General features: G+C 49.9%; 1 protein-coding gene, 10 non-coding genes and 1 pseudogene across 22 annotated transcripts in view; all 12 read right to left on the reverse strand.

Moving 5' to 3' along the window:
- Window positions 1-18,316, reverse strand: part of LOC100988855 (uncharacterized) — a 74,713-nt gene that overhangs the window by 29,232 nt on the left and 27,165 nt on the right. For 6 of the 12 annotated variants that reach the window (XM_063596992.1, XM_055098762.2, XM_063596996.1 and 3 more), the window contains 5 exons: window positions 13,533-13,671; window positions 12,345-12,504; window positions 10,531-10,662; window positions 9,407-9,540; window positions 7,401-7,534 (listed from right to left, as the gene is read on the reverse strand). In XM_063596992.1, coding sequence (XP_063453062.1) covers window positions 12,402-12,504; window positions 13,533-13,671 — 242 coding nt within the window. In that variant the 3' untranslated portion in view covers window positions 7,401-7,534; window positions 9,407-9,540; window positions 10,531-10,662; window positions 12,345-12,401. Of the gene's footprint in view, window positions 1-2,872; window positions 3,005-3,694; window positions 3,812-5,171; window positions 5,306-6,316; window positions 6,571-7,245; window positions 7,356-7,400; window positions 7,535-9,406; window positions 9,541-10,530; window positions 10,663-12,344; window positions 12,505-13,532; window positions 13,672-18,316 lie in introns of those variants that run through there. The other 6 variants (XM_055098759.2, XM_055098765.2, XM_055098764.2 and 3 more) reach the window with 2 other exon arrangements.
- On the reverse strand, window positions 925-1,016 carry LOC112437305 (small nucleolar RNA SNORD116). Its single transcript, XR_003025934.3, has one exon. It is a non-coding gene; the product is annotated as a small nucleolar RNA SNORD116 (small nucleolar RNA).
- LOC112437302 (small nucleolar RNA SNORD116) lies at window positions 2,721-2,812 on the reverse strand. The gene has a single exon (XR_003025931.1). It is a non-coding gene; the product is annotated as a small nucleolar RNA SNORD116 (small nucleolar RNA).
- Window positions 3,541-3,632, reverse strand: LOC112437307 (small nucleolar RNA SNORD116). Its single transcript, XR_003025935.1, has one exon. It is a non-coding gene; the product is annotated as a small nucleolar RNA SNORD116 (small nucleolar RNA).
- LOC112437304 (small nucleolar RNA SNORD116) lies at window positions 5,018-5,109 on the reverse strand. The gene has a single exon (XR_003025933.1). It is a non-coding gene; the product is annotated as a small nucleolar RNA SNORD116 (small nucleolar RNA).
- LOC112437300 (small nucleolar RNA SNORD116) lies at window positions 6,163-6,254 on the reverse strand. Its single transcript, XR_003025929.1, has one exon. It is a non-coding gene; the product is annotated as a small nucleolar RNA SNORD116 (small nucleolar RNA).
- Window positions 7,247-7,338, reverse strand: LOC112437323 (small nucleolar RNA SNORD116). The gene has a single exon (XR_003025951.1). It is a non-coding gene; the product is annotated as a small nucleolar RNA SNORD116 (small nucleolar RNA).
- LOC112437310 (small nucleolar RNA SNORD116) lies at window positions 9,255-9,346 on the reverse strand. The gene has a single exon (XR_003025938.1). It is a non-coding gene; the product is annotated as a small nucleolar RNA SNORD116 (small nucleolar RNA).
- LOC112437321 (small nucleolar RNA SNORD116) lies at window positions 10,377-10,468 on the reverse strand. The gene has a single exon (XR_003025949.1). It is a non-coding gene; the product is annotated as a small nucleolar RNA SNORD116 (small nucleolar RNA).
- On the reverse strand, window positions 12,183-12,282 carry LOC112437325 (small nucleolar RNA SNORD116; annotated as a pseudogene).
- LOC112437318 (small nucleolar RNA SNORD116) lies at window positions 13,195-13,289 on the reverse strand. Its single transcript, XR_003025946.3, has one exon. It is a non-coding gene; the product is annotated as a small nucleolar RNA SNORD116 (small nucleolar RNA).
- LOC112437314 (small nucleolar RNA SNORD116) lies at window positions 15,877-15,971 on the reverse strand. The gene has a single exon (XR_003025942.1). It is a non-coding gene; the product is annotated as a small nucleolar RNA SNORD116 (small nucleolar RNA).

Here is an 18,316-nt window from a genome sequence, read left to right on the forward strand (position 1 = left end):
ATCCCTGCGGCTCACACAAGATAACAATTGTCCCTCACCAACATGGGCCTGCCTTCCATGCCAATGCTACCTGGGAGGTGTAGAGGAAACACAAGCGTGCTTCAGAAAGGCAGACGGGTACACAGGTGACAAGGGCCATGTCATCCAGCCCCCTGCGATACATCTGGAATCTGGCTGTCTGGCTTCAACTATTTATGGACACAGAAATGCACGTACATAGGGATGCATGTCTGGGTTCAGGGTGCCCTTATAGTGCATCATCTCGCTAAAGAGCACTAATGTTGAGCATCCCTCTCAACACCCTTGCTTCCACACCTGCAATGCAGCTCACAATAGCCTCGGGGCCATGCAATCCTACTGGGAAGACTTTGATCTACACCGGGATCAGGATAAGCCAGAGTCTCATTGCCTATCAGACTCAGCTTGGAGTGGCAGCCTACGTGTTCATGCCACATGCATGTGCTCACAATGCATGGGACACAACATGGGCACGCTGGCCTGAAAGCTATGCCTGCTGACCACAACTTCATTGTCCTCAATGGATGATGAAATGAGCAGAAAAACAACAAAAGTATGGTACTGTGCTGTCTTCTCAAGCAAAATCACCTATCCTCCTCCAAGGAACATGGAAACCCAGAGCCAGGACCCAAGGACAAACTGCCATGCAGAGGCAGGCTACAGGCTAACTCTTCCTGGGCAACCTGCACATTCACCTACTCCTGCGGACAGCATGTGTGGTACCCTGGCCTCACAAATAGAGTCCTTCAAACAAGGAATCTCCTGTGTACATAGCCTCCACTCCCCTGCCATTCTCCTTTGCCCAAACGAGACCCCATCCTAAGCCTGGATGGACCCCTTGATGCAACCCATATCAACAAACGAATGTTGGCCCTCTCTGTCTAGCCCCTGATGGAGTAATGTGCTGGACCTCAGTTCGACGAGGATGACGGTATAGAGTTTTCACTCATTTTGTTCAGCTTTCCAAGGAATGTATATATGAAAGTCATCATCGATCCAGGCACAGTCTTTGTTCCTGCAGAGGAGGAATATCTGGAGCTTCTGAGAAATGGACACTTACCATCCTAAGGAATCCACTAGCACCTGAAGGAGCCCATGCCACACATATCAAGGGACTCCCTATCATTTCCAGGATCTCCCAAGACCAAGATTGTCCCTCATGGCCACTGGCCTTCCTTCTATGCCCACGCCACCTGGAAAGTTCAGAGGAAAAACAGGTGTGTTTGAGAACAGCAGGCAGGTACACACATTGCAAGGGCCATACAATTCATTCCACTGTGGTGTATCGTGTATGTATCTCCCACAGGCAGCCACTCTTATTGGGACATGTGCATGGGTGTAAGCAGGCATGAAGCTATCATGCACACAAGAATTTTGAGGGCTCCTTCCAGCTACAGAGCACCAAGCATAACAAACTCTCTCAACACCACTCATTTGCCACCTCTGAATCAAAAGTCCTGCTTTTGGCCATTAGAGAAGACGAAGGCCATGAGGATATTTCAGTGGGGACAGGTTCAAGGAAAGCCTCTTCTTGAGTGAAGGGCAATTTTCCTTTGGTCCTGAAGTACTTTCACCCCAGGCTCCTTCGACACTCTTCCCACTGAGAAACATGCTCAATCACAAATCAACCTCCACCTCTGGGTTTTCCTCAAAGGTACAGCTCGGGGACCCAGAAGAGCACGAGACATGCTGAATCCTACAGGGCTTCCAAGGCACTATGACTAAGAACACCATACATCTTAAGGCACTTGGCTGTGAACATGGCTGTGGAGTCCAAAACTTATCCATCACTGGCCTACAGACACTAGCCCTGTCATACAATTCAAGGACAACTTCACAAAGACTTGTGTGAATTGTCACACACAATTAGGAGGAATTTGAAAATAACCTAACATCACAAGCCACTAAGGTATTTAAGCACAGAGACCTTGCTGGGTCACATTTCTGAGTAGAAGTCACCAGGACACAGAAACCCACACACTCATTATCAGACACCTCAAATGCACCAAGGAAAAGCATCCCACAGAGGTTCCTCAACACAGACCTTCCAAACCAAGTCAGTCTGCAGAGATGCAGGAGCACGTGGACCTACAATTATGTTCCCATCCCAGCACCCTGAGGTCATCATGAAATGGACTATGGGCACCCTACAATGCCCGAAAGAGGCTCACAGTCATCGCTCTGTGACCCAGACAGAAGGCTGTTGGTACACGCATGCACAGCCCTCTCCCCTTCCACTGCCAGGATGCTTCAGGGGCCACGGGACTTGGGTTTCCCCCTCCTATGGACATACAAGTTCAACGTGGATACCCTCTCTGGGCTTCTCTGCAGAAAGCAAATCAGTATGCCACCCTCCTCACGACTGCCTGCCCTTGATGATACCCATACACCACAGGAACTCCCATGTCCCCGACTTAGGATAAAAGTGAGCCGAAGAAGTGCCTGGGAACAACATTGTGCTGTGTCCCCATGCAGAAGTAACTGTCTTCCTCTGGGGAGTGCAGGAGCCAAGGGGTATGAATCGATAACACACATAGCCACACAGAGGGAAGAGCTTCAACCAAGCTGTCTCTCAGCCACAGAAGTCCAAAATGCCCAGCTACTCCACTTCACCCAAAGACGATCCCATCCCAAGCATTGATGCAGCCTGTGTCAACAAATGGATGTTGTCCCTCTCTCCAGCCCCTGATGAACAGTGTGCTGGACCTCAGTTCGACGAGGATGACGGTATAGAGTTTTCACTCATTTTGTTCAGCTTTCCAAGGAATGTATATATGGAAGTCATCATCGATCCATGCACATTATTCATGCCCGAAAATGAGGAAAATCAGGACTTTGGAAAGTGGACACTTACATTCAGAAGGGATACAACAGCCTCCAAAGGAGCCCACACCACATGTGTCCAGGGGCCTCATGGCATCTCCAAGGATCGCACAAGAAGAAGATTGTCCCTCGAAGATACCTCCTTTCCTCATGCCAACACCACCTGGGAAGTGCAGAGGAAATACGAGTGTGCTTCAAAAAAGCAGACACATTCACAGGTCATGAGGGCCGTGTCATCTGGCCCCCTATGGCATATCTGCTATCTGCCTGTCTCTGGCTTCCCTGTTTATGGATAAAACCAGAACTGCAATGTCCTTGAACAATGATGAAAATGAGTGGAAAAAACAGCAAAGGTGGGGCCTTGTGCTCTCTTCCCAAGCACAAACACCTGTCTTTCCTCAAGGGAATGATGGAACCCAGAGCTAAGACTCAAGGACAAATATGGCCACCAGAGGGAGGCTACAGGCTAAGTCTTCCCATGTCACCTTCACATTCACATAGTCCTACAGACAGTGTGTGTGTGTTACCTTGCAGAGAGAAGTCCCTAAAACAATTTCCTATTTATGAGAGATCTCACAACCCTGTGACTACCCCTTGCAGAAAGGGAGCCCCTCCTACAACTGAACAAACCCCTTGGTGCAACCTGCAGCAACAAATGAAACTTGGCCCTCACTCCAGCCCCTGTAAGAGCAATGTGCTGGACCTCAGTTCGACGAGGATGACGGTATAGAGTTTTCACTCATTTTGTTCAGCTTTCCAAGGAATGCATGTATGAAAGTCATCATCGATCCATGCACAGTCTTCATGCCCACAAAGGAGTAACATTAGGGGGTTTTGGGGAATAGATACTTACCAGCACCTGAAGAAGCCCACACCACACATGTCCTAGGACTCCCTGCCACATCCAGTGATCTGCTAAGAACAAGATCATCCATTGTCTCCACTGGCCTTCCTTCCATGCCCACACCACCTAGGAAGTACAGAGGCAACACGGGTGTGCTTGAGAAAGGCAGGCAAACACATAGGTCACAAGGGCCATGCCATTCAACCCCCTGTGGGATACCCTATCGCTACTTCCCATGGGATACCCATTTCAGGATGTGTACATGGGAGTACCCGTGCGTGAAGGTTTGAGGCACACATACATTTTGAGGGCACCAGCAAGCTTCAGAGCACTAAATGTGAAGAACTCTGGACACCACTCATTTGGTGCCCCGACTCAAAAGCCCTTCCCTTGGCCATCAGAGAAGACAGAGACCATAGAGATATTTGAATGGGGAGAGTTTTGGGGGAAAAAAAACTCTTCCTGTGCATAGGGCAATTTTCCTTTAGCCTTGAAGCATTTTTACTGCAAGCATCCATCAACACACTTCGCATTCAAGAAACATGCTCAATCACAATTCATCCTACACCTCGGGGTCTTTCTCACAGGTGCAGCTCAAGCACCCAGAAGGTGTGAGCCACCGTGCCCAGCCCCATCTCAAATTCTTAATGGAGACAAGCATTCCACAGAGGGCCTGAACACAAACCTGCCAAACCAAGTCAAGTCTGTGGAGTTGCGGGAACACATGGATTCGCAATTACATTCCCATCCCAGCATTCCAAGATCATCATAAAATAAACCGTATGCACCCTATAACACCCAAAAGAGGCTCACAGTCATCTCTGCACAACCCAGACAGAAGACTGTGTGGTAAATGCATGTGCAGCTTTCTCCCCTTCTAACCACCAGGACCCTTCTGGGACCATGCGGTTTGGGTTTCCTCCTATGGACATACAAGTTCAGTGTGGATACCCTCTCTGGGCTCCTCTGCAGAAAGCAAATCAGCATCGCCATCCTCCTGAAGACTGCCTGCCCCTGATGCTATCCAAACACCATGGGAAGTCCTACGTCCCTTGACAAGGATGAAAGTGAGTGAAAGAGGTGCCTGGGAATGACCTTGTGCTGTCTCCCCATGTGGAAGCAATAGTCTTCCTCTGGAGGTCAAGGGACCCAAGGTACAAACCGACGACACACCTGGCTGCCTTCAACCAAGCTGTCTCTTAGTTACAAACGTCCAAAATTCCCAGCTACTCTCCTCTGCCAGAAAAAGACCCCATCCCAAGCCTTGGTGCAGTCTGTGTCAACAAATGGATGTTGTTCCTCTCTCTCGAGCCCCTGATGGAGCAGTGTGCTGGACCTCAGTTTGACGAGGATGACGGTATAGAGTTTTCACTCATTTTGTTCAGCTTTCCAAGGAATGTATATATGGAAGTCATCATCGATCCACACACAATCTCCATCCCTGCAAATGAGGAAACTCAGGGTGCTTTGGAATGGAATCACTTACATCCAGGAGGATTCCAACAGCCTCTGGAGGAGCCCCCACACCATGTATGTCCAGGGCTTCCTGCCATCCTCAAGGATCACACGAGATGATGACCATCCCTCATGACACGGGTTTGCCTTTTACACCAACACTACCTGCGAAGTGCAGAGGATAAAGAAGCATGCTTCAGAAAGGCAGACAGGTGCACAGGTCACGAGGGCCATGCTATCTTCCCCCTGTGGTTTATCTGGAATATGCCTGTCTCTGGCTTCCCTTGTTCGTGAACCCAGAAATTTATGGACAGAAGTATGCTCATCTTGGGGATGGCAGCCCTCAGAATGCATCATCCCGCTAAAGAGCACTGATGTTGAGCATCCTTCTCAATACCCTTGTTTCAACACCTGCGATGCCAGTCACAAAATAATCAAGGCCCTGCACCCCTAAAGAGGAAGCCATTGACCTATATCTGGTTTGGGATAACCCAGAGCCTCGCTGTCTATCAGCCCCAGTTTGGAGAGGAAGCCTGCCTGTTCATGCCAAATATACATCCTCACAATGCACAGTATACAACATGGGCACATAGGCACAGAGGCTATGCCGGGTAAACACAACTCCAACATCCTCAGCTAAGGATAAAATGAGCCAACAAATGGCAAAGGTGTAGCCTTTTGCTCTCCCCACAACCAGAAGGATCTGTCTTCCTCTGGGGGACTTCGGTACCCAGAGCTTGGACTCAAGGACAAACTTGGCCATCAGAGGCAGGCTACCAGTTAACTCTTCCCATGCAATCTGCCATTCACCTAGTCCTCCAGACAGCACGTGAGTTATCCAGCCCTAGGACACAGAAGTCCTTCAAACAAGGTATGTCCTGTGCATGGGAGATCCTACTCCCCTGTGCCTACCATTCACCCAAAGAAACCCCATCCTAAGCCTGGATGGTCCCCTTGGTGCAACCCATGTCAACGAATGAATGTTGGCCCTCTCTGTCTAGCCCCTGTTGGAGTAATGTGCTGGACCTCAGTTCGACGAGAATGACGGTATAGAGTTTTCACTCATTTTGTTCAGCTTTCCAAGGAATGTATATATGGAAGTCATCATCGATCCACGCACAATCTTTGTTTCTGCAAATGGGGAAAATCAGGGTGCACGGGGAAGGAATTGCTTACATTCAGGAGAGATCCAACAGCCTCCAAGGAAGCCTACACCATGTGTGTCCAGGAGCTTCCTGGCATCTCTGAGGTTAACATGAGATGATGATTGTCCCTCACCAAGATGGTCCTGGCCAATTCATCACTTCCACGTGGGAGGTGAAGAGGAAACACGGGTGTGCTTGAGAAAATCTGACAGATGTGCAGTACACAAAGGCCATGTCCTCTGATCCCCTGCAGTGTATCTGGTTGATACCCAACTCTGGCTTTACCTGATTTTGGACACAGAAACGCATGGACAAGGGCTCAGGTGCCCTTGTAGTAGTGCATCAGCACACTAAAGAGCACTGACATTGAGCATCCCTCTCAACACCCTTACATCGATACCTATAATGTCACTCACAAAAGCTAAAGGGCCATGCAATTTTAATGAGGAAGCCATTGACGTACACTGGGCTGGGGTTAAGCTAGAGACTCCTTGCCTATCAGGCCCAGCTTGCAGTGGGAACCTGTGTGTTCCTGCCATATGCATGTACTCACAATGCATGGAACACAACATGAAAGCTATGCCAGGTGATTGGAACTCCACTGTTCTCAAACCAAGAATGAAAAAAAGAAAGGCAAAAGTATGGCCTTGTTCTCTCTTCCCAAGAACAATTACTTGTCTTCCTCCAGGGGTTGTGGGAACCCAGAGCCAGGAGTCAAGGACAATCTTGGCTACCCAGAGGCAGGCTACAGGTTAACTCTCCCTGAGCAACCTGCACATTCACCTGGTCCCACGGACTGCATGTGTGCTACCCCAGCCTTGTAGACAGAAGTCCTGTGCATATAGCCTCAACTCCCCTGTGACTCTCCTTCACCCAAACGGAATCCCTTCCTAAGCCTGGACGAACGCTTCATGCAACGGGCATCAAAAAAAATGAGAGTTGTCCCTCTATAGCCCCCGGTGGACCTCAGTTCAGCTAAGATGGTAGTACAGAGTTCCCACTCATTTTGTTCAGCTTTCCAAGGAATGCATGTATGGAAGTCATCATTGGTCCATGCACAGGATTCATTCCTGTAAAGGAAGAACATTAGGGTCTTTTGAGAAATGAACACATACCATATGAAGGGATCCACCGGCACCCAAAGGAGCCCATGCCACATGTGTCCATGGGTTCCCTGCCATCTCCAGGGATCTCCCAAGATGAAGTTCATCCCTTGCAGCCTCTGTCTTTCTTTGCATGCCCATGCCACCTGGGAAGTGCAGAGGAAAAACAGGTGTGCTTGAGAAAGGCAGGCAGGTACACAGTTTGCAAGGGCCATGCCATTCCTCCTGCCATGCTGTATTCTATATCTACCTTCCATGGGTGACCTCTCTTTGGGGACGTGTGCACAGATATACCCAGGCATGAAGGTATAAGGCAGGCATGCATTTCAAGGGCACCATCAAACTAGAGAACACTAAGCGTGAAGAATTCTCTGAATACCACACTTTCACCACCCCTGACTCAAAAGCCATTCTCTTGGCCATCAGAGAAGACAACAGCCATGAGGGTATTTCAATGGGGAGAGCTGCAGGGAAAAAGTGTTCCAGCACAAAGAACAACTTTCCTTCGGCCTTGAAGCTCCTTCCACACACTTTGCATTGAGAAACACATTCAATCACAAATCAACCTCCACCTCTGGCCTTCCTCACAGGTGCAGCTCAGGGAACCAGAAAAGCATCAGACATGCTGAATCCTACAGGGCTTCTATGGTGCTGTCCCTGAGAACACCATACGTCTTAAGCCACTTGCCTGTGAACATGGCCACAGAGTACAAAACCTCTCCATCACTGGCCTGTGGATGATAGCCCTCATACAACTTCACGACTATTTCACAAAGAAGACTGTTGTGAAGAATTAGGAGGAATTTGAAAATAACCTAACATCATAAGATAATGGAGAATTTAAGTGCAGAGACCTTGACGGGTCACTTTTCTGAGAAGATGCTACCACGACATGGGAAGTGACACACTCTTAACCTCAACTGCATTGAAGTGCCTGAGCAGTTCAGAGGCAAATGGCATCAGGCTCTCCTGGGCAAAACTTCCCCTCATCAATACAGAGGGAGCAACAAGCCCTTCCAGCAGTATGTACAACCATGGAAGGGTAGAAACCCTGGGCCAATATCTGCTCAAATGCCTAACACAGACAAGCATCCCACAGGGGTTCCTGAACACAGATCTCTCAAACCAAGTCAGTCTGCGAAGTGGCAGGAACACAGGGACTTGCAATCTCATTCCCATCCCAGCACCCCAAGGTCATCATGAAATGGAGCATGGGCACCCTACAACTCCCAAAAGAGGCTCATAGTCATTGCTCCACGACCCACATGGAATGTCGCTTGGTACATGCATGCACAGCCCTCTCCCCTTCCCACCACCAGTACACTGCAGGGACCAAAGGACTTGGGTTTCCTCCTATGGACATACGAGTTCAATGTGGATACCCTCCCTGGGCTCCTCTGCAGAAAGCAAATCAGCTCACCACCCACCTCATGGCTGCCTGCCCCTGATGCTACCCAAGTACCATGGGAACTCCCACATCCTCGACTGAGAATGAAAGTAAGCCGAACAAGTGTCCAGGAATGACATGCTCTCTCCCCAAAGGAAAGCAATGGTATTCCTGTGCAAGCGGGGAGGCGACAAACCAAAAAGCTATGAATCAAGGACACACACAGTCATGCACAAAGAGACTACTGGCTACTGCTTCCTGTGCCATCTGCAGCTTCAAGTTCTGCAGGCTGGCAGTGTGCTTACCCCACCTTCTCAGAGGAAATTCCTTCAACCAAGCTGTCTCTCAGCTACAGAAGTCCAAAAAGCCCAGACACTTGCATTTGCCCAAAGAGGACCACATCCTAAGCCAAGGTGTAGACCATGTCAACAAACAGATGTTGGCCCCCTCTCCTTGCCCTCCAATGTAGCAGCATGCTGGGATCTCAGTTCAATGAGGATGATGGTATAGAGTTTTCATTCATTTTATTCAGCTTTCCAAGGAATGTATATATGGAAGTCATCATTGATCCAGGCACAATCTTTGTTTCTGCAAATGAGGAAAATCAGGGCTTTGGGAAGGGCTTGCTTACATTCACGACGGATCCAAAAGCCTCTGAAGGAGCCCATGCCACATGTGTCAAGGGGCTTCCTGGCATCTCCAAGGATCACATGAGAGGATGATCATCCCTCACAGACACAGTCCTTCCTTCCATGCCAATGCCACCTGGGAGGTACAGATGAAACATGGGCATGTTTGAGAAAGGCAGACATGTGCAGAAGTCATGAGGGCCATGCCATCTGGCCCCCTGCAGTACATCTGCAATCTGCCCATCTCTGGCTTCACCTGTTTATGGACGCAGAACTGCATAGACACAGGGATGCACGTCTGGATCCTGGGAGCCCATGGAGTACATAATCCCACTAGAGAGAACTGATGTTGAGCATCCCTTTAAACACCCGTGCACACCTGCAAAGTTGATCACAAAAGCCTCGGGGACCTGCACCCCTAACGAGGAAGCCTTTGACCTACACCAGGTTTGAGATAAGCCAGAGACTCGTTGCCTATCAGCCCCAGCTTAGGGCAGGAGGCCAACTGTATGTCTTCATAACACAGAGGGTACAACAGAGGCACTCTGGCCTGGATGTGAAGCATGCAGGTGACCAGAAATCTATGTATGTAGACAAGGATAAAAATGAGCCAAAAATGAGGCAAAAGTGTAGCCTTGTCCTCTCTTCCCAACGAGAAGCACCTGCCTTCCTCCCGATGATGAGAGAACCAAGAACTAAGACTCAAGAACAAATTGGGGGACACAGAGCCTAAGTCCTTTGTGCCACCTGCACATTCACCTAGTCTTGAAGATGGTGTGTGTGCTACCCTGGCCTCACTAAGAGATGTCCTTTACACCAGGAATCTCCTGTGCATGGGAGCTCTGACTCCCCTGGGGCTACCCCTTGCCAAAAGAGAACCCCATCCTAAGCCTGGACAGACCCCTTGGTGCAACCCACGTCAATGAATGAGAGGTAGACCTCCGTCTCTAGCCCCTGTTGAAGCAGTGTGCTGGACCTCAGTTTGAAGAGGATGACAGTATAAAGTTTTCACTCATTTTGTTCAACTTTCCAAGGAACCCATGTATGGAAGTCATCATTGATCCATGCATAGTCCTCATACCTGCAAACATGGAACATTAGGTGCCTTTGAAAAACCAATACTTACCATCCTGAGGTATCCACCAGCCTGAAGGAGACCACGCCAAACATGTTTAGAAGCACTTTGCCATCTCCAAAAATCTCCCAAGATCAAAGTCATCCCTTGCGGTCACTGGCCTTCCTTCCATACCAACGCCACCTAAGAAGTGCAGAAGCAAAACAGGTGTGCTTGAGAAAGGCAGTGAGGTGCATAGGTGGCAAGGGTCATGTCATTTGTCCTGTTGTGGAGTAATCTGTATCTACCTCCCATGGGCTCCCCTTCTTTCTGCACACATGCATGGGTTTGCCCAAACATGAAGGTAGGAGGCAGGCATGAATTTTGAAGGCACCATCAACTAGAGAGCACTAAGCATGAAGAACACTCTCAACACCACTCTTATAACACCTCCAACTCAAAAACCCTTCTCCTGGCCATCAGAGAAGACAAAGGCTATGGTGATACTTCAGTGAGGAGAGTTTGGAGGGGAAACCTCTTCCTATGCAAAGGTTAACTTTCCTTTGGCCTTGAGGCATTTTTACCCCTTGGGTCCTTCACACTCTTCCCATCCAGAAACATCACAAATCAACCTCCATGTGCACTACACAGGTACAGATCAGGGACCCAGAAGAGCACCAGGCATTCTGAATCCTACAAGATTTCTAAGGTGCTGCAGCTAAGAAAACACGATCTTAAGGCACTTGCCTGTGAACATAACATCAGAGTCCAACACCTATCCATCATTGGCCTGTGGATGGTAGTCCTGTCCTACCACACAACGACTATTTCACAAAGAAGACTGCTGTGAAGAATTAGGAGGAATTTGAAAACACCCTAATATCAGGAGACGCTGAGGTATATAAGCAAGGAGACCTTCGCAGGTCACATTTCCAAGTAGAAGTCACCACGATGTGGGGAATGACACACTCTTATAAACCCCAACTGCATCAAGATGTCTGAGCGGTTCAGAGGCAAATGACATCAGGCTCTCCCAAGCAAACCATCCTGAGGATATCACGAAATGGACCTTGGGCACCCTGCAATGTCTTAAAGAGCCTCACAGTCATCACTCCACGACCCACATGGAATGATGCCAGGTAAAGGCACACACAGACCTCTCCCCTTCCCACAGCCACTACCCTTCTTGGGCCATGAAATTTGGAATTCTACTTATAGATGTACAAGTTCACTGTAGAGAGCTTCTCCAGGCTCCTTTCCAGAGAGCAAATCAGCATCACCACTGGCTTCAAGATGGCCAGCCCTTGATGCTACCCAAACACCATAAGAAGTCCCATGTCCCCGGCCACAGATGAAAGACAGTTGAAGAAGTGCTCAGGAATGGCACCGTGCTGTCTCCTCATGTGGAATAAATTGTCTTCTTCTGGGGGGTGACGAACCCAAGAGGTATGAATCAAGGACAGACCCAGCCATGCAGAGGTGGGCAACTGGATACCGCCTTCCTGTGGCACCTGCAGGTTTACCTTCTCCTGCACACTGGCAGGATGCTACCCCACCTTCTCACAGGTAAGTCGTTCAACAAACGTATCTCTCAGCCAGGGGAGTACAAAATACTCAGCTACTCAGTTTCACTGAAAGACAACTACATCTTAAGCCTTGGTGCACACCATGATAACAAACAGATGTTGGCCCCCTAAATCTAGGCCCTGATGGAGGAGCGTGCTGGACCTCAGTTAGATGAGGATGATGGTACTGAGTTTTCACTCATTTTGTTCACCTTTCCAAAAAAAAAAAAAATGTATATATGTAAGTCATCATCAACCTACACATAGTCTTTGTCCCTGCAAGTGAGGAAAATCAGAATGCTTTCAGAAGAAATCACTTACATTCAGGAGAAATCCAAAAGCCTCCAAAGGAGCCCACACCATTTGTATCCAGGGGCCTCATGGCATCTCAAAGATCACACAAGACGAAGACCATCCTTCTTGGACAAGGGCCTTCCTTCCATGCCAATGACACCGGGAAGGTGCAGAGGAAATGAGTGTGCTTCAGAAAGACAGACAGGTACATAGGTCAGGAAGGCTATGTCATATAGACTCCTGTGGTACATATGAAATCTGCTTATCTATGGCTTCACATATCTGTGTTCACAGAAACACATATACAGAGTTGCACATGTGGATTCCGGGTACCCTGGGAGGGCGTCATGCCACTAAAGAGCATGGGCGTAGAGCATCCCAATCAACACCATGGCTTCAATACTTGCAATTTGTGTACAAAAGACTTGGTGCCCTGGATGCTGAAAGCCAAAAACTTGTACCACTACTCAGTTCAGGATAAGATAAGAGATGACATGCCAGTCAGCCCAACATTGGAACAAAAGCAAAAATATTCAGGAAATATGTACTTCCTCAACATATAAAAAAAACAAGGAAACTTTCTCCATGAATGTTGGTGAAAGGCTGTGATTGGTGACCAGAACCTGGCTAAAAATCAATCATGCAACAAAAATCCAAAACCTAGCATTAAGGGTGAAACCAACTTGACACCAAGAAGAGTAACACTAAAAAAATTCATGGGCTACCCAAGTATGATTCTCAAATACATTTATGATAAAGAATTTTACTATGGTCAAAATGACCACAAAAATTGAATGCCAATGCCTGGGTAGTGAAGTACCATGTAATATGACAGTTACCCGTGAACCACAATAAGCCAAAGTGGAGGCAATGTGCTGGACCTCAGTTCCGATGAGAACGACGGTATGAGTTCTCACTCATTTTGTTCAGCTTTTCCAAGGAATGTTTTTATGGGGGACTCATCATCGATCCAAGCACATTCAAAGACGCAGGATGTTTGACATCATAGGCTGGGCAGTGGGTGAGCCGATGACCTTAAACATGTTCGGCACCCTGGGGAACCCAGAGCTGCGCCACTGAGCAAAAGGTACAGACCATCCACTCTAGGAGAGGAACTCACCATGCCATTAGTGGCCTTCTGAAAAACTGTTCATTGTGGGTCTTGGGAATCCCAAAGACACCCTCACTCAGCACGAGGGGCAGAGGAATGCTTACCGTCCTGAGCCACCCACCAGCACGGGGTGCACTGTGGATACCAGGCCACACTGAAACCAGGACTCTACGTGGCCTTTGTTGCTTGGGAGAATCGACCATCTTCCTTCCAGCAGGCCTGCGCCTCCCATGGCAACTGCCCCTGAGAAGTGTAAAGAAACCAAATGCATGCTTGAGAAACGGGGCCAGGTCCACTGGTCACTTCAAACCCATTCTTACCTGTGGGGCAACTTGCATGCCTGCTTCTCCTTGGCCTCCATGATTGATCTCCATCTCCATGAATGTATCTTACCTCTGTCACTCTGTGGACACATAGGAAGTGTGTGTGCCTGGAACAACCTCATGTGCCCATTGCTGCGAGTATTTGCCTGTGGCTGTGCACGTGTGTGTGTGTGTGTGTGTGTGTGTGTGTGTGTGTGTGTGTGATTCCCACTGCAATGGGCGGTTATAGTCTGCAGCCTCCAGACCTGATCCCCCCAACAAACCAAAGGTTCAAGACCTTCAATCAGTAGGATGTGCACTCTGATCTCAAGGCCACGTGGAAATAGGCCTGATGTCCCTCGTGTAACAGCCACCACACCCCTGGCGCGAATACAGGCTACTCCTCACAGGGCCTCTGATGTCGGGACCAGACACTGTCTCTTGCTGCACTCCCAGGTAAGGCACATCTGGCGGAAAACCAACCAAAACCTGTGCTGGAAGGCACCTGCCCAATGCTCAGAATGTTGCACTGATACATGACATCAAAGCCAGAGGTAGTCTTCCCAACCTAGCCAAACGACCTCAAGAAACAGGCTTCCTCCACTCCACTCAGTCCACGTACGCACATGTGCCCTCAGGATGCCCGAAGAGAATGGCTGCTTCTCCAACAGGACGTCCACGCCTGATGCCCCAAAGGCCAAGTGGACAAGACACACCACCTAACATTGTCCTTGCACTGGTCACCTCACAGGGCTTCCCTGCACTGACCTCAGAGGCAATGTCCCATCGTGCAGTCAGCTTGACCGCATTCCCACCCACGACAATGCCTGCAAGTCAACACCACCTCAACACCAGCACCAGGTGTAGATACACGTGGCTACTAAGTGAGCTGCGAGCTGTAGAACCACCAATCCTTTCCAACTTTCCTAAGCCAACCACAAGCCCTTCAATGTGGCATGGCTGTCCTGGCTGCACTGTGACTTCAAACCGGCTAAGGGAACTGAAACACTTCATCACCCCAGGATGGAGCAGAATCCAGCACTTGAATATCGCCAACATACAGTGGCACGGAGGCATCCCAAGTCAAAAGATTCTCTGTGGCAACGCCATTGGGATTGCACATATGTTGCCTGGAATCTGGAATACACACAGACCTTCATGAATAGCCCCAAGTGTGACTAGAGCCCATGGGAGAGGCCCAGGGCAGAGCCACAGCCAAGGCACATTCCCTCTGAATGCCTTTGGGATGGAAGCTGCTTTCCAAGTGGGAAAGTGGATCCAGAGCACTATTTGCTCAAACGAGCTGCAGCAGGTGGGGCCATCCGGCAACGGCGGGCCAAGAGACCATTTCCAGGAAGATGTGCACAACAGTGGAGCCCACTACTCTGCCGTGAAGACCAGAAGTGACCAAGGGCTGTGGGTGCCAGCCTGACCCTCATGTTCACTGTGACCTGCCCTCAATGACCCCTGCTGGCTGAGCTGTCATCTGCCAGAGAAATCCATGTAAAGCCCATCACTGCCAAATGACAGCCCCAGACCACTGATGACACACATATCCACGTGAGCCCTCTACCACCTTTTCTCTGGAATACCTTCCTGCCCAGGCCTCTGCCATTGCACTACGAGCAGCTCACAGCTCAGGAAGCCAAGAAATCCCTGCCAGGGAGGCCCTGTGACCAACCCTGGAAGGAGAGCCAAAGAGCCTTTGGATATCTGCTGGGACACCCATTGCTCTTCCCCATCAACTTGGCACTCCCTTGTCCTCAGGTAACCAGAAATCAAGACAAAGATCTGCCTGAGGCCCACACCTCATGCTCTCCTTGGCAAAAAAATCGGACCCAGTCCTGTGTGCGGTGACATCTGCCGCGAGATCTGGGTCTCCCTTCCTGGGAGCTCACCAAGCTGAGGCCAGCCACACACTCCTTGAGGCCTGCAAAATTTCTCTACTCTTCCATGGCTGCCATACCATAACAAAGCAGACAATTTGCCCATGACTCTCTTACCCATCTACATCGCACAGAGGAAATGTTCCTAACCTGTGTGTGATGGGAGACTTTGGCCTGTGGATGCCCTGGGAGGTGGAACCTATGGGAACTAGTGGAAGTTGTCCCTCACTCCTACAGTCCCCGGCAGAGGCAAATGTGCTGGACCTCAGTTCCGATGAGAACGACGGTATGAGTTCTCACTCATTTTGTTCAGCTTTTCCAAGGAATGTTTTTTTGGAGGACTCATCATCGATCCAAGCACATTTGAAGAGGCAGGACATTTGACACCACAGGCTGGGCAGTGGGTGAGCCAATGACCTTAAAGACCACGGCCATGCCCTTAATGGCCTGCTGAAGAACTGCTCCTTGTGGGTCTCAGAAATCCTAAAGACACCCTCAGTCATCATGCGGGGCAGAGGAATGCTTACCGTCCTGAGCCATCCACCAGCATGGGGTGCACCACGGATGCAAGGCCACACCGAATCCAGGACTCCATGGGGCCTTCATTGCTCAGAAGCATCAACCATCTTCCTTTCAGCAGACGGCAGGCCTCCCACGGCAACTGCCCCTTAGAAGTGTAAAGAAATCACATGCATGCTTAAGAAACAGACCAAGGTCCACTGGTCACCTCTTCAACGCCATTCTTGCTTACAGGGCAACTCACACACCTACTTTTCCTTGGCCTCCATGATTGACTTCCATTACCATGAATATACCTGACCCGTGTCACTCTGTGGAGACCTAGGAAGCGTGTGTGACCGAAACGACAGCATGTGCCCATTGCTGAATCTATTTGCCTGTGGCTATGCACGCCTGTGTGTGTGTGTGTGAGAGAGTGTCTGTGTGTGTGTGTATGTGTGTCTCCCTCATGCACATATGTTTCCCAACACCACAAGGGGTGGTCATAGTCTGCAGCCTCTAGACCTGAACCTCCTCACAACCCAAAAGCTCAAGACCCAGGCCTTCAATCAGTAGGATGTGAACTTTGACCTTGAGGCCATGAGGACATGGGCCCAAGGTCCCTTGCCTAACAGCCACCAAGCCTGGCATGAGCACACACTCCTCCTCACAGGGCATCTGATATTGTGACCAGACCTTCTCTCTGGCTGCCCTCTCAGGTGAGGCACATGTGGTGGAAAACCAACTACAACCAGCACTGGAGGGCACCATCGCAAAGTCCAGCACATCAGTTTGAAACTCAGTGTCAAGGCCAGAGGCAGTCTTCCCAACCTAGCCAAACAATCTCAAGACACGGGCTTCCTCCCCTCCACTCAGTCCACATGCCCACACCGTGCCCTCAGGACATCCTAGCTAAAGGCTGCTATTCCAAGAGGACATCTCCGCTTGACCCCCTAAGGACAAGGTTGACAGGACACACCGCCTGTCATCATTCTTGCACTGGACACATCTACAGGGCTTCCCTGCACCGACCTCTGAGGCAACATCCCATCACACAGCCAACTTGACCTCACTACTACATACCACAGTGCCTATAAGTCAACACTGTCTCAACACCACGGGGTCTACAAGCACGTTCCTGCTAAGTGAACTGCAAGCCGTAGAACTACCAACCTTTTCAGCTTTCCTAAGCCAACCGTGTGCCCTTCAGCGTGACATGCCTGTCCTGGCCGTGCTGAGACTTCAAACCAGTTAAGGGAGCTGAAATGCTTCACCACGCCTAGGGCATAGCGGAATCCAACACTGGAACACTGTCAACACGCAGAGGCATCCCAAGTCGAGAGACTCTCTGTGGCAATGCCACTGGGACTGCATACGCATTGCCTGGAATGCACACAGACCTCCGTGGATAGCCCCATGCATGACTGGAACCCACTGGAGAATCCCAGGCCAGGGCCAGGGCACATTCCCTCTGGATGCCTTCAGAATGGAAATTGCTTTCCAAGCGGGAAAGAGGATCCAGAGCAGTTACTTGCTCACATGAGTTGCAGCAGGTAAGGCCACCCAGCAATGCATGCCAAGAGACCATTTCCAGAAAGGTGTGCACAACGGTGGAGCCCACTACTCTGCTGAGAAGACCGGAAGTGACCCAGGGCCACAGACACCATCCCGACACTCACTTGCCCAGAGACATGCCCTCAAAGACCCGCCCTGGCTGACCTGTCATCCACCAGAGAAATCCATGGGAAGCCCATCACCACCAAGTGACAGCCCAATGCAGCTGATGACACACATGTCCACATGAGCCCTTCACCACCTTTTCTCTGGGGTACTGTCCTGCCCAAGCCTTGGTCACTGCACCATGGTCATCTCATGGCTAGGGATGCAAAGAAATCCATGCCAGGGGGCACCTGTGACTGATGCTGGAAGGAGGGCCAAAGAGGCTTTAGCCATCTGCGGTGACACCCATTGCTCTGTGCTCTCCTCCATCACCTTGGAACTCCCATTATCAGCTAGTGGAAAATGAAGACCAAGGTCTATCTGAGGCCTGAGCCTCATGCTCTCCTTGGCAGGGGAACTGTGACCTGGTCCTCTACATAAAGACACCTGCTGTGAGGCCCGGGTCTCCCTTCCTGGGAGCTCACCAAGCCGAGACCAGCCATACACAACCCTAGGTCAAAACACTTCCACCTGCTTCCGTGG

Source organism: Pan paniscus, chromosome 16, assembly GCF_029289425.2.
Source record: "Pan paniscus chromosome 16, NHGRI_mPanPan1-v2.0_pri, whole genome shotgun sequence".
Lineage (NCBI taxonomy): Eukaryota > Metazoa > Chordata > Mammalia > Primates > Hominidae > Pan > Pan paniscus.